This window comes from Quercus robur, chromosome 3 (assembly GCF_932294415.1).
Source record: "Quercus robur chromosome 3, dhQueRobu3.1, whole genome shotgun sequence".
Lineage (NCBI taxonomy): Eukaryota > Viridiplantae > Streptophyta > Magnoliopsida > Fagales > Fagaceae > Quercus > Quercus robur.
Genome location: NC_065536.1, coordinates 24,647,797 through 24,661,558, shown reverse-complemented (window position 1 = coordinate 24,661,558; position 13,762 = coordinate 24,647,797). Strand labels below are relative to the sequence as shown.

At 31.8% G+C, this 13,762-nt stretch overlaps 1 protein-coding gene across 5 annotated transcripts; it reads left to right on the top strand.

Annotated features, from left to right (window-relative positions):
• The first annotated feature begins 494 nt into the window (after positions 1-494).
• On the top strand, positions 495-12,723 carry LOC126717566 (low-specificity L-threonine aldolase 1). 5 transcript variants are annotated; one of them, XM_050419376.1, is made up of 12 exons: positions 516-658; positions 4,553-4,630; positions 5,160-5,217; positions 5,941-6,394; positions 7,843-7,954; positions 9,445-9,495; positions 9,685-9,756; positions 9,851-9,983; positions 10,122-10,180; positions 10,693-10,793; positions 12,371-12,437; positions 12,522-12,723. In XM_050419376.1, exons 4-12 carry the CDS (start codon positions 5,952-5,954, stop codon positions 12,558-12,560), a joined length of 1,077 nt encoding a protein of 358 aa, XP_050275333.1. In that variant the 5' UTR covers positions 516-658; positions 4,553-4,630; positions 5,160-5,217; positions 5,941-5,951; the 3' UTR covers positions 12,561-12,723. The 5 variants fall into 5 exon arrangements, with proteins under 5 accessions (XP_050275331.1, XP_050275333.1, XP_050275330.1 ...); XM_050419373.1 differs by having other exon boundaries at positions 4,553-4,685; XM_050419375.1 differs by having other exon boundaries at positions 4,553-4,721.
• Positions 12,724-13,762: the final 1,039 nt, after the last annotated feature.

The following is a 13,762-nucleotide window of genomic DNA, read 5'->3' as shown; positions in this document are numbered from 1 at the left end:
CAAACATAGCAATTACTCCTTAAATTTCAATGCTTTTCCTTGCTCTTAATTTAATACTAACACAACAATCATTGAACCTCCAACTTTTCTTATGTACTAGGTGATGTCACATTGAGCATTGTTAGCCACCAAAGGCTACAAAGGAAAAAAAGTAAATAAGTATCCATGAAAAAAGAAAAGACCATGTTGTTAAAATCAATGGTTTTGGGGGCCAATTGAAAATTAAAGTTGTTTAAACCATGATCTGTTGGCCGTGTCAGAAACAAGACAAGAAATGGTTCATCCATTAGTGCAGGTGTGCTATAATTAACATTTTGTTATTTGTCCTGGCCTAGAAAGTAGAAAGGAAACAAAATCAAACACATTCTCTTATGTGTCAAAGACCTAATGGTCATCAATAAGGAAGAAATTGTTACACCCACTTGTTTTTTATAACAAGAAGGAATGTTTCACACCCCAAACTAAGTGCATATTAAAAATATATTTCTGGATAACCATCCCAACTAAGCAGAGGCCAAAAGGAACATTTCTTGGTGCTTCTGGATCAGCGTAACTCACCATTCAAACCTGCATAAAAAGCCTTCTCACCTTCTCTTTCTCCCAAAAGTTGCAGACTTCCAGTGCCTTTCATGTTTTATATGGTGCTTACTTCTTGCAGGTACGTAAATTTTCTTATATCTTATAGATGCCATTAATATTAGTCTTCTCATGTGGTGTGGTTACTCGTTAGGGTTGTACCTAATAACTATATGTATTTAAGTGTATTCATGCCTTTGTCACCATGTTATCCGCATTGATGTAGGTAGAATCCTAAGGTCATAAATATGAAAAAACCAAAATACCAAAATTGTTTACCTTTTAAATAGGGGAAAAAAAGAGAGAACAAATTACAATTTACTCCTTTGTAGTTTGGCTGAAATTTAAGTTATTTACATGTGATTTGAAATTTGACACTTTACTTACTTGATGTTTGATCGAAATTTAAGTTACTTACCTGTGGTTTGAAATCTCATGATACAAGTGTTCAGCTAGATTATTTTTTATTTTATTTGATCTTGTATTTTTAAGTTTATCGTGTTTTTGGAGGAGAAAAACATAAAAATGGAGCAAAATTACATATTTAGCCTTGTTTTTAATAGAGTTGGGTTATGAAACTCTAACTAAGCTAATCTCAGGTGGGTAAAGTGTCAAATTTCAAATCAGAAATAGACAACTTAATTTTTCGCCAAATCACATGTGGGTAATTTATAATTTGCCCAAAAAAATTTCACATTGTGAGTTGTGACTAAGCCAAATGCCATTACTCATGGTATAATATCTCCACACCTTTGGTGTGATACCATAACTGAGTGCCTAATAAGCTATCTAACATTTCTTCCAAAGAATTGAAGTTTACTTTATTCATCTAATTTGAATTTTTTTTGTTCTTATCCCTCTTGTCTATTTGAAGCTCTTTCCAAAACTAGATTCTAGTTTAAACTTTAAAAGCCTCTAACCAAAATATTTAAGAACTATAGTAATGTCATTGAGGGCATTACTGTCCATATAACACTTCAAACATCACAATATTAAGAAATCATATGAACAATATCATTTTTTAAAATAAATAGAGAAACTGAATCTAGCACCTTTTTTTTTTCTTTTTATTAAAATTTTAGAATAAAGTTATCTACTACTTGTGTGTAATACATTCCCTCCAATTCGATTTCAACTTTCAAGTTCTAATTTAGTCTAATATTTGTGTGAATTTTCATTGAGAAGTGCTACGTTCATAATATTTTCACAATAAATCATAGGTGGTAAGTTGTTATTAATTCTAATTTGAATCCACAACTTAGATTACTTTTTTGCCCACCCATAATAACGAATAACAACCTATCACTTAAGATTTTTTGTGAAAATATTATAAAAATGTTGTAGTTATAGCATTTCTCATTTTCATTTACATCTAGTAATAGTGTCCCCTACCCACACTTTATGACTATCTCGTTAAGTATACATACTTTCTCAAAAAAAAAATCGTTAAAGTATACATAACAAAATTAAAAAAAGAAACATGAATGATGTGATTTTCAAAAAGAGGTAAAATCTCGATACAGTAACTTTTTTTTTAAGAGAACGATACAGTAACTTCAGTATAGTACATTAGATTTTTCAATTAAATTTAAATACTTGGTTGCATTAACAAATAAAACACAATTAATGTTATCTTTTTTTAAAAACAATTAAATTTAACAATAATTCTAGGGCAACAACTTTTCCTATAACTATCATATATAACTGATTGTGAGTGACATAATAGAAGGGATGATTTGTGTAAAAATGTGGAACAACTAATTATAATTTGCGACATAAAAAAACTATAGAAAAATGCGTGCTAAAGATCGTGGTACACAATTATCATGTGAGATTGTATTTTGTCTCGTTCTTTCTTAACAGTGATAGGCTACAAAACTAGTGGTTTTGACCTATAAAAGTATTTATATGGGTCCCATCTCACCTAATTCGTCCTTGATTCCCACAAAATGGGAAAGCCAAACGCAATTTTTCTTCCGGAAAAATTAAGGCCGCCAGAAAAGTTCCATTCAAAGTGAGAAAAAAAAAAAAAAAAAAAAAACTTTTTTGGTTTTTTTTTTTTTTTTTTTTTGATGGGAACTTTTTTGGTTTTATATATATATATATATATATATATATATTTTTTTTTTTTTTCCAAAAAAAAAATGGCTGATTAAACGGAAAGTACAAAACAGGTAATAGTAAAATAAAAAGAAAAGGGAAACGACCAAAAAATTAAAAAAAAAACAAAACAGAAGAGAAGCAAAAGCCAAAGTTGGCTTTTGCTTTACAGCTATGCTATACCATCCTAAATTGTATGGATGAGGTTTGTGCGGATTTAAAGGTTTATTCTATTTTTTTTTAGAAGTGTTACGTAAGTAATAATTTTACCATAAATCATAGGTAATGAATTTTTATTAGTTCTACTTTGAATTTATCACTTATATTATTTTTTTGTCCATCCTTAATAATTAATAATAACTTCTCATTTAGAATTTGTTGTAAAAATATTATGAATATAACATTTCTCTTATATTTTGGACGATGACACCATTTGAATACGCTGGTTGGTTTTTGTGGATACAATTTAGTTATGGTTTTAATTAGCTCAACTGATAAAGAATAATTATAAGTTGAAATTATCTTTTAAACAAAAATGAAGTTTGTTTCTGCCAAATGCCAATATATATCCGGTCTTCTTTTCTTTTGTGATAATTAGGAAGCTATAACACTTGGCCCAAAAAAAAAAATGTAGCATATGTAGTTTCAAAAAAAAAATACTAGGGTGGTGTTTCTCAAAGAAAAAAAAAATACTAGGTTTCCATTAAAAAAAAAACTAGTTGTGAGGGTTTCAACTTTCAAGTCATGGTAGGATCTGAATTCTGAACCTCTCTTTTCTGAAGGAAAAAAGAAATTTTTTTCTAAGTTTTGACTATTTGTGTGTGAGAGAGTTCTGACAGTATTTGAATTTTGGATTATTTGAGAGAGCATGTGTCCATTTCTATCTCTCTAAAACTGAAACTTTTTCCTCGTTCTTATGGATGTATAAAATTTGCCGAATCATGTTATTTATGTGTATATTTAATGATTTTTATTTTATTTTTATTTTTTATTACTATTATTGTTGGTTAGAACTGCTAGAGAGTATTGCACAACATTGCAATACAAGGAAAAATACAAAATGATGTTTAGGTGATGGAAATTAAGTTTGATGGGAGACTATAGGATGTGGGGTTAATATATAGTAATTGTTAGTGTTTACATAAAGAAATAATAAAACCCAGTGTGTTGTGTAGTTGTTGATTTATTATTAATTTTACAATCATTGATTTGAATGGCAAGAACCGACGTAGTGCACGAGATTACAATTCAAGTAAAAATACAAAAAAGATGGTTAGGTGATGAAAATAAGTTTGATAGGGAATTGTGTAGGATGTGGGGTTAAGATATAATTGTTAGTGTTTACGTAAATATATCATAAACCCCATCTGATTTATTATTATTACTGGTTTGAATGGCAAGAAAGTATTGCAGGGCATTGCAATATATGAGTAAAAATACATAATGATGGTTACGTGATGAGAATGAGTTTGATGGAATTGTAAAACTAACGTGTGGTTAAGATTTAATTTGTCTAAAAAAAAAAAATTCACAAATCCACCAATTGCATCTCATGCATGCATTGTCTATTGTTGTCATTTTGCAATTGTCATGCTGGATTTAGAACCGCTGGTTCAAGTTCTTGTGATTTTTGTCTATTCTTAGCTTTTATGGGTGATTTTGGCTCCGTTTGGTATACTTCCTCGACCAGATATTTTTAGTTTTTAAATAATATTACGTATATTTTTACATATTTTTTTACTTATACATATTTTTACACATATTTTCAAAAACATATTTTCAATTTTTAAAATACACATTTTTAGTTTTTAAACAATATTACACATATTTTTACATACCTCTTTACTTACACAAATTTTCAAATATATATTTTCAGTTTTTAGATGTCGGTACCAAACGCCACCTTTGTCACTTCATAGACTTATGGAAGACCTGCTTTGATTTCAGTGCAAAAGTACGCAATTTGACGCGGATACATACAAATATAGTACCCACACTCAGCCATATCTGTGTGTCTCTATGTATATGTTTTGAGTGGTGCTAAGGTTAGATAATTAGGAATTTTTTTCAACTATTTTCAAAGTTCCTAGCTCCTAGTCGTTGTGATTTTCACAGGTATCACAGACTCATAAACCCTGTAAAGTTTGAGAAAATAATTAAGGTGTTTATTTTGATTGGTGAAAGTAGTATCTTTTGTTTGAAATTCTCGGGATTTATCCTTCCAAAAAGGAAAAAATTACTGGGCATTTTTTTTTTCTTTGAAAGTTGGAAAATTGTACAGAAATTCTTGAGTAACTTTCAGTGGTAAAATAGCTTTTGCCTTTGCATGTCTATCTTCTGGGAGCTTCTTTAAAAGTCTGTTTTTCCTGTCTCCAGCTTTAGTTTTCACATATAATTTATGGGGTTTTCGTATAATTTGTGTACATATACCATCATATTGCTTGTTTCTGTTAAAATGTTTCACAATTTTTTCAATTCTGCAGGAACATTTGGTAAAATCAAGTTAAAGACAGAGAAGAAGAAGAAGAAGAGTTTGTAAAGGTATGAGCAAATATCCTCTGTCTCTGTCTCTTAATGTTATATTGGACATGAGAGATGACTTCTTGAATTCCTTCCTCAAGACTAGTTCAAGACGAATTGGCGTGGTTTACCTCTTTGGCTGATAGGTTTAGCCATTCAGACAGGAAAATTACTAATAAAACCCTTACTGTGCTGTTTTAGCCTTGACCATAGCAACTCAACTCCCACGTAAAACTAGTGACTAGGACAAGTTGAGGGTCAAAATGGTTATAGCCTAGCTTAATTCCGTTTATCTTGGCACATCTGTTGCATTCAGAATCTTATGAAAACTGTTCTTTGATTCCTGTTGGGTATACATGTGTGAGTGTAAGTCCCACATGGAGAAAAAGTGAAGGAGTCGGGGAATTAATATAACATAACCGGGCCCAAACCCTTCGGCTTAAGATTTTGGGTATTATATTGATTAGTTAATAGGTGTCTCTCTAGTGTTATCTAGCCAACAATTACATATGAGATTTATATTTTTATCTATTTTATTCAAATTTTGGTGGATATTATCCAAAAATGGTTGCAGAAAAACAAACCTGTAAGCATCAATATATTCAAAGCTATTGAGATTAAGTGATTTAAAAAAAAAAAAAAAAATTGATGCATTGTTATCGTGAATATGGTGTATGAATTATTTGATTTCTTGTTTATTATTTACTTATTCATTTCTTTTTAATTTATTTTTCTGTGGATTAGTTCAAGCAAAAATGGTTACTAGAACTGTGGATCTCCGGTCTGACACAGTCACCAAACCAACTGAAACAATGCGGGCTGCTATGGCAACTGCTGATGTTGATGATGATGTTTTGTGCCATGACCCGACTGCTTTACGCTTAGAAACAGAAATGGCAAGGATCACAGGCAAGGAGGCAGCCTTATTTGTTCCCTCAGGCACAATGGGTAACCTCATTAGTGTGCTTGTACATTGTGACATTAGAGGGAGTGAAGTAGTTCTTGGAAACAATTCCCATATACATATCTATGAGAATGGTGGCATTTCAACAATTGGAGGTGTACATCCGAGGACTGTGAAGAACAATGAAGATGGAACAATGGATATTGATTTGATTGAAGCTGCCATTAGAGATCCTGGAGGGGCACTTGTGTACCCCATTACAAGGCTTATCTGCTTGGAAAATACACATGCAAAGTAAGGATTATTATAATTCCTGAAAGAATTACTTTTATCTTGTTGTGGATAATAAGACCATATTCACTTTCTATTATCTGATGGCTCTACGTATATATTGGTAGATCCCAACTCTGTGTTCTATCAAAGCTGGTTATTTTATTGTACTAATTCATTCTGTTGGACTGTGAAAAGGATTTATATTTGGCTGTTGCACGTAATTCTTTAACAACTTTCCTCATGGCTGCCTCAATTAGCATGTGGGGTTCAAAAATTTTATTTTTAATTGATTGGTTATTCTTTAATGATCACCAAAATTCTGAAAATATATGTTTTATTTTATTTATTTTTTATTATTATTATTTTTTTAATACTCCAATTATAGGGGAGCTGAGTGCTCATTCAGTTGGAAAGTAAACTTTTCCTGAGCTTGAGAGGCATACTTAAATTGTCCTGCATTTGCAGAGTTAGGGAAGAATTATCTGGCTTTCTCTTTCTGGTTGTAGATAATACCTTGCAATTCTATTTTTCAGTTATCATTTTATTCTCTAATGTGACATTTTTTTTTTTGGAGGCTTCTTCAATTTTCATGTATAGATGACATGTTCCCTTCTTAAAGTGGCCAACAAAATAAAAAGAGAAAGGGAATATTCCCTCTGTTAATTTTACATTCTTCTTAATTTTATTCATATTCATTTCACTGTCCAAGGAGGCTCCAATCTATCTGCAATAGCCTATCTCTCCTTGAGAAGTTGTCTTTGAATGGATCCTGATTATGGACTTGAGATCTTATTTGTCTGCTCTTAATATAAATTTTTTTTGATAACATTGAAGACTTATGTGTAGTATTGGGATAGAAAAAGATTGGGCTTGAATAACATTTTTCCTGTTTCATTGCCACTATTAGGATTTGTGGTGAAATTATGACATCCCATTTTGTGGTTGGATTGGGTCAATAACTGAGTTAGACGAGAAAAATCAACAAGTTTTAAAAGACATTGAATTTGATTATGTTTTGAAATTAGTGCCAAATTTGTTTTTGTTTGAGAAAGAATGAGACTCATATTTTGGAGTAACATTCACTCCCAACCCTTTTTTGAGGTTTGATGGGATGGGATGGAGACAGAAAAAAGTTTTATATTATTACTACTTGAAAGCTATATTGTGGTGTCACAATTTGTTAAACATCCTTGATGCATGGCACCTCAAACTACACTTGGCACAGTATGGCATTTACTGGAAAATTTAAGCAGTAGCATTAGTTTTAGGCAACACATTGTTAGTGTATTTTAAGTATAATGCTTATTGTTATTAAATTTATCTGTTATTTTGTTGAGGTTTAGGATTTTTTTCATGGAATGTTTCTTGAAGGTTACATACACACACGCACCCTTTTCAATTCATTGAGCCATTACTGTGTTTTTTCCTTGATTGTAATGTCTTATTAGTGGTATCTCTATTAAATGCAGTTCTGGAGGTAAATGTTTGTCTGTAGAATATACGGATCAAGTTGGTGAGCTAGCTAAGAAGCATGGTTTGAAGCTTCATATTGATGGGGCCCGCATTTTCAATGCATCAGTTGTGAGTAAAAGTTTTTAATAAGTTTATTTGATCATTATATATTATTGTGTGGTACATTTCCAATCACCCATATGGACGTTAAGGTAAATTCATCCCTATAGTTATGAAATGTAAGCATTATTGGAGTGTATCTTTCCATCACAACAAATTGCAAATTGGCCATGTTTTATGGGGTGTAGATTTAGGCACCACAGAAGCAATATGTTTATATTAGCTCCAGTTGAAATTTGCTACTAGGAAGTTGTCTTGATATCAAAGCAGACTAGTATAGGAAACTTCTTGAATGAGTGCATTCTCAATGTTGAGAGGTAACTTGAATAAGTAGACTTCAGGAAAGTTGATTGAAAAACGTTTGCAATTATAGAAGACACACCCCATAGAATTATTTCTTTGGCATTATATGTCGTTACCAGCATAAGACATGACATCACTTTGGAGCTTCTAAAATGTCAAGTGAAGCACAAGATGCAATATTGCCAAAAAGGCATATAATAAAATAATTATTGATGTACATCTACTTGGAAACATAGTTTGGAGAATTTGACCTTTTCAAATACAAATTTTAAGCTCTGATGGAAACCGTGTGATTCCTCATTAGAGAGAGCAGTCCAATAATTATTACTAGCAATTTTCATTTTTCTCAAATGAATGGCTAACTGAACTTGTCGTGCCATTGTCAAGCATATGCAAACAGAAATGTGCTAGTCTTAGTATCTCAATGTTTAGCATCATAATTGCATTAGCAGTTTTTCAGTGAAATAATGTTGTAGAAAGCCCTATGCAAGCCATCTTGTAGCATGAAGTGGCCAATTACCTTATAATACTCTGTCTCTGTATACCTTCCTATGTTTTACCTCATCCTTGAACATTTTTGCAAACTAAATGTTGCACAAGTTTCTTTCTTTCTTGGTTACAAGTGGAAAGTAATAAAACCAAAACCTCAAAGCAAGCTGAGACATAGTATTCTGGCAAATCTTGATGAGTTTTTGTCTGCACTAAAACATGTAGTATACTTTTTTTTTTTTCCTCATAACTTGTCTTTAAATATCATAATGAGAAATACCATATGTATAATTGTTAATCATTCTACAGCAAATTCTACCCTTCTCATCTACAGTAGTTTAAGTCTTTATATATATGACCAATCCTGACTAGTTGAAAACCGTTCTATCAAGTCAACTAAAAAATATGTACAAGTCTGTATTTTCTGCCTTGCAATATTGAATGAGAAGACCAAGTGTGAGTTTGGACTAGCCATGCCATAACAGGGCTCATTTCATTAGTCCTTGTGAGAATTTCAATTTTACGTTTTAAGTAAACACATATGTAGACGAAGTTCTGAAAACATATCTGGAGGGAATTGAAATAATAAATCTGTTAACTTTTTTTTTTTTAATTGTTATAAGTGATTTTGGTTCCATATCTGTTTTTGAAGCTAATTTTGTCTTTCTTTGTTGAATTTTAATTGTTTTAACTGATTGATCTGTCAGGCTCTAGGAATTCCTGTTCATAGGCTGTTGCAAGCTGCTGACTCAGCTTCGGTAGGCATTCTTAGCCCTCCTTACTATGCAAATTTTGGTAATTTTGCTTATTATTTAGTTAATATTAGTTTGCAACGTAATTCTGAAATTCATCATTTTCTGAACACATTTAGATGGATAATTTGATTTGGAGGGACCTAGCATAGCAATGTCTTTACTTTCTTTTCTGTTGTCAAATTTGTGAACCAGATATGTCTATCGAAAGGTCTGGGTGCTCCAGTTGGATCTGTTATTGTTGGTTCCAATAGTTTTATTGCCAAGGTACTGATAAAAATTATGCAGTTTGGAAAGTCGACAGCTCCTTTTACAATAATTAGAAGATTAATCAACAAACTCTTCTTTTTCTACCTTTTAGGCTAAAATACTCAGGAAAACCTTAGGTGGTGGGATGAGACAGGTTGGAATTCTTTGCGCTGCTGCTATTGTAGCAGTACAAGAGAATGTTGGAAAGCTAGAGGGTGATCACAAGAATGCTAAGGTTCTAGCAGGTAGGTATTCTAGTGTGTTTGATTCATATGACATTATCCTTGATGGAAAGACCAATTATTGCCTTCTCTCAAACAGCTTTTTAATTCGATTTCTCCCTCAGTGCAATCACTGGAAACATGTTTTCTTTTTTTCCCCAGAAGGATTGAATAAAATTAAAGGAATAAGAGTGGATGCTGCTTCAGTAGAGACCAATATTGTGAGTATCTCTTACCAAATTTGGTGTTTTGCTATGTTATATACAAACTTGGAGATTCTAGTTAGCAAAAACAAATAAATAAAGATTGGGAAATTTCTGGACCAAGTAGCAAATAGGTTAAGAAAGTTGTCTTACCTGTTTCATCTTTATTTGTTATAAAAGCTTTGTGTATTTTAGCCTGAGAAAAGAATAGATTAAAATTTGGACACACATGAATTTATACTTCAGGCAAGGTTTGAATACAAATTTGCACAGGATTCTTGCCAACTGGCTCATACTTGAACCAATGTAGCTCTTTTGGAGGACTTATTGTCCTACACATGCTATCTCTCTCATCTTTCTTGTATGGGGTGTTGGGTTAATATAATGGATATATAGAGCAATTAAAGTTACCTAGTCAGTTACACTGCAGATTTGTTTCATTTGTTATATTTCATACTAGTCCTTTTCTTGATCTTAATGTATATACTCTGAACAAGTACTTAAATATATTTTTTTTGATGCACGACCAGTTCTATTTTGATATAGAAGAGAGCTCAAAGCATACAGCAGAATCACTAAGCAAGTACTTGCAACAACGTGGTATACTTGTGATGTCAGAGGGCCCATCAAGGTCTGTTTTTACCTCACACAAAGAAGCTTAGATCCATGAACTCTTTTATGATTAGTTTTTCTTTGCTTGTTCCTTAATAGGCAAAACAATTGGATTTATTTTTTCTACAAATAGCTTCAACAAAAGAAGAAAGCATGTGTATGCATATTTATTGGGAAAATAACAATTTACTTCCATGTGGTTTGAACCTTTCACTGATACAAATTTATTCTGCATACTTCCAATTTTTACATTTGGCCCCATAAAGTTTGGATTAAAATGAAATTATTAGGTTTTGTTTAAATAACATTTTGCACCAATTAAAATTTTCCTCTTTATGATTTGGTCCTATCCTGATTTAATTCCACAAGCTTTTCAATTGTCATATTTTGACCTCCTAAAGTATGGCTTAAATTAAAATCATGAAGGTGTCACATGCCCCACATGTGCGGAAAGATGAATATTTTAGACAAAACCTTAATGATTTCATTTTAGTTCAAACCTTATGGGGTCTATTGTAGTAATTGAAAGTTTGTTGATTAAATTGTCATAAGACCAAATTACAGGGGGTATTTTCACTGTTATTGATTGTGTGTGTCCTGATATGCAAAAGGAACTGTGCCATGTGCGTGTTTGCTCTAAGAAAGCTTAGTTTTTGTTGGTTTCTTCTTGATTTTTATTTATTTTATTTTGTACAAACAAAGTTTATTTTTATTTATTTTGCATGAATGCAACCCAACCCTTTATTTGACTGTTTTGCAAAAAGTCAAATGTGTTGAAGGGCATCACTTTATGGTTTTTACCTTAAAAAATTCTTAATGAAGCTTCAAGTTTCCATATGTCAGCCAAAAATTTATGTCAATTTCAAATTTTATAATCACTTTCAATACTCTGTTTATGTCAATTTCACATTTTCTTCTAGTTACATAATTTTGATAATATGACTTTTGTAAAGATCCTGAAAATTTTGTTTTACTGTATATTTATTTTAATATAAAGATGTAAAATTTCTCAGCTAGATTGTATTCCAAGAATATGTATCATTTCTTGGTTGAATCCAGATCTAATACCATGCAGCCTTATTTTTCTTCGGTTGAATCTACATGGTTTTTTTTTTTTTTTTTTTCATTTATTTTTCTTTTTATAGAGGAAATAGAGGTAGGACTAAGGAATTTGACAAACTAGAGAGAAAACTGGCCAAAAGCCCCTAAAACCCAGCCAAGATCAGCAACAATGCATGTCAATTTCCTCTAAAAGCTGCTAAAAAAGTTTGCTCCCTATTTTGAGTAGAAGTTTGTTCTGCTGTAGACAATCTTGCACACTAAAAAGCTTCACAAATTTTTGTTTGAATTTGTTTGTGTTAGAGATTGGAAAACTGTTCTGCTCTCAAGCACTGAGAGTCAGGACTCAGGCAATAGAAGTAGGATTTTACAGGAAGGCTAGAATTCTGAATGCAGAAGTTCAAATGGCACATTGTTAATGATATAGTTTTACCATTTAGCGGTCAATGTTTTTATTCATTAAGCAATATGAAAATTAATTTTGAAGATAAGGTGCATATAGACAAAAAAATGATGCTGGTATATTTGCTGTTTCAGAGTCAGGATCGTCCTCCACCACCAAATTTCTGAAAGCGATGTGCAATACACCTTGTCATGCTTTCAGGTGATCAATCACCCTTATCTCCACCTCCTTTTTCTAGTTTGTTTCCCAAGATTATGACTTAACACTTTTCATTGAATTTTACAGCAAGCTCTAACTGGAGTACCTGATCAAAATGGCATCTAGTGGGAGAAATTGTCATCATTTTCTGTATCTCCATTAAATTTTATAGCAATCCTTAAATGTCATAGACATGGGAACAATTGCATTATCTTGGCAATCTTCTAAATGGAACAATTTTTAGTTTTGAATTACATTTAAACTAGGGATATTGATCCTTTTCTACCTACTTCTCCCTTTTTTCTTTACTCTATGAATTTTGGTATTTCACTACTTCTGCTAAACAGAGGTGGTGAATTTAGATAGAATAGAATAGTGGAAAAAGATGCATGTTGCATATTCCAATTAGGGTGGTGGTTGTTACATCGTATGTTTTCATAACTGAAAACATGAGTTAAACTCACATTTTCAGTTATGAAACAGTGTGTGTAACAGATTTTACCCTTTCAATTATATGCAAAGGGACTTGTGGATCTTACCCCAAATTAGTTGGTATTATAAGAGTAGTGGACTTCTGAGTCGTTTAGTGTTTTTGCCTGGCATGTGATTTAGCTATCTCAAATCTGCAGATCATCATTTTAGGAGCTAAAAGGTATTTACTTATAGTAGGATTAGAAGTTAAGATTGGCAATATTGATGCATGTATAATTGTATATAGTTGGATCATGGGTGGTACATGTCCATGAGATTTGATCTCTCATCTCTGAGAACTGAGATAGATATTTGCACCTTGTCATGTACATGCGCGGACAACTGCTACCCTCTTACACGTATGCTATACTTTGATTATCTATGAAGATCCTCCATAGCATAGCACCCCAAATTTCTCTAGCCATTTTAATTTTCCCATATGTATCCCATTCTAAGAGAATTAATCCTAGTATATATTATGGTTGTATTGTCTTTCTGTAGTCTTCCCCTCATCATCCCACATATTATTAGCTCCTGAAAACCCTAGTGCATTCACTTCCCTCGATAGGTTGGATTAGGCCTGTATAATTTTGTCCTCCTTCCCCAATCTTAATCTTCTTTGGTTTTTTTTTTTTTGAGAATCTCCCCAATGTAACGCTCTCTTTATTTTGAAAGAAAACCTTTATGAAAATAATATATATTTTTTATTTGCCAACATTTGGTAACATAGAAAAAAAAATGTCAAAGGAAAATTATTTCATTTAACAAAAAACCCTATAAAAAAACTTACCCAAAAAAAAAGCCCTATAAAAAAATTTATTTATTTTTTAGAGGTTGTTTTACATTATTATGTCACG

What these genes read in the sequence shown, in the direction of transcription:
- LOC126717566 (XM_050419374.1), top strand. Translation starts at nt 5,952, where the DNA reads ATGGTTACTAGAACTGTGGATCTCCGGTCTGACACAGTCACCAAACCA. An exon ending in GAATGCTAAGGTTCTAGCAG is followed by an intron (nt 9,984 to 10,121) that starts GTAGGTATTCTA and finishes TTTTTTCCCCAG; the next exon opens with AAGGATTGAATAAAATTAAA. An exon ending in ATGTCAGAGGGCCCATCAAG is followed by an intron (nt 10,794 to 12,370) that starts GTCTGTTTTTAC and finishes TTGCTGTTTCAG; the next exon opens with AGTCAGGATCGTCCTCCACC.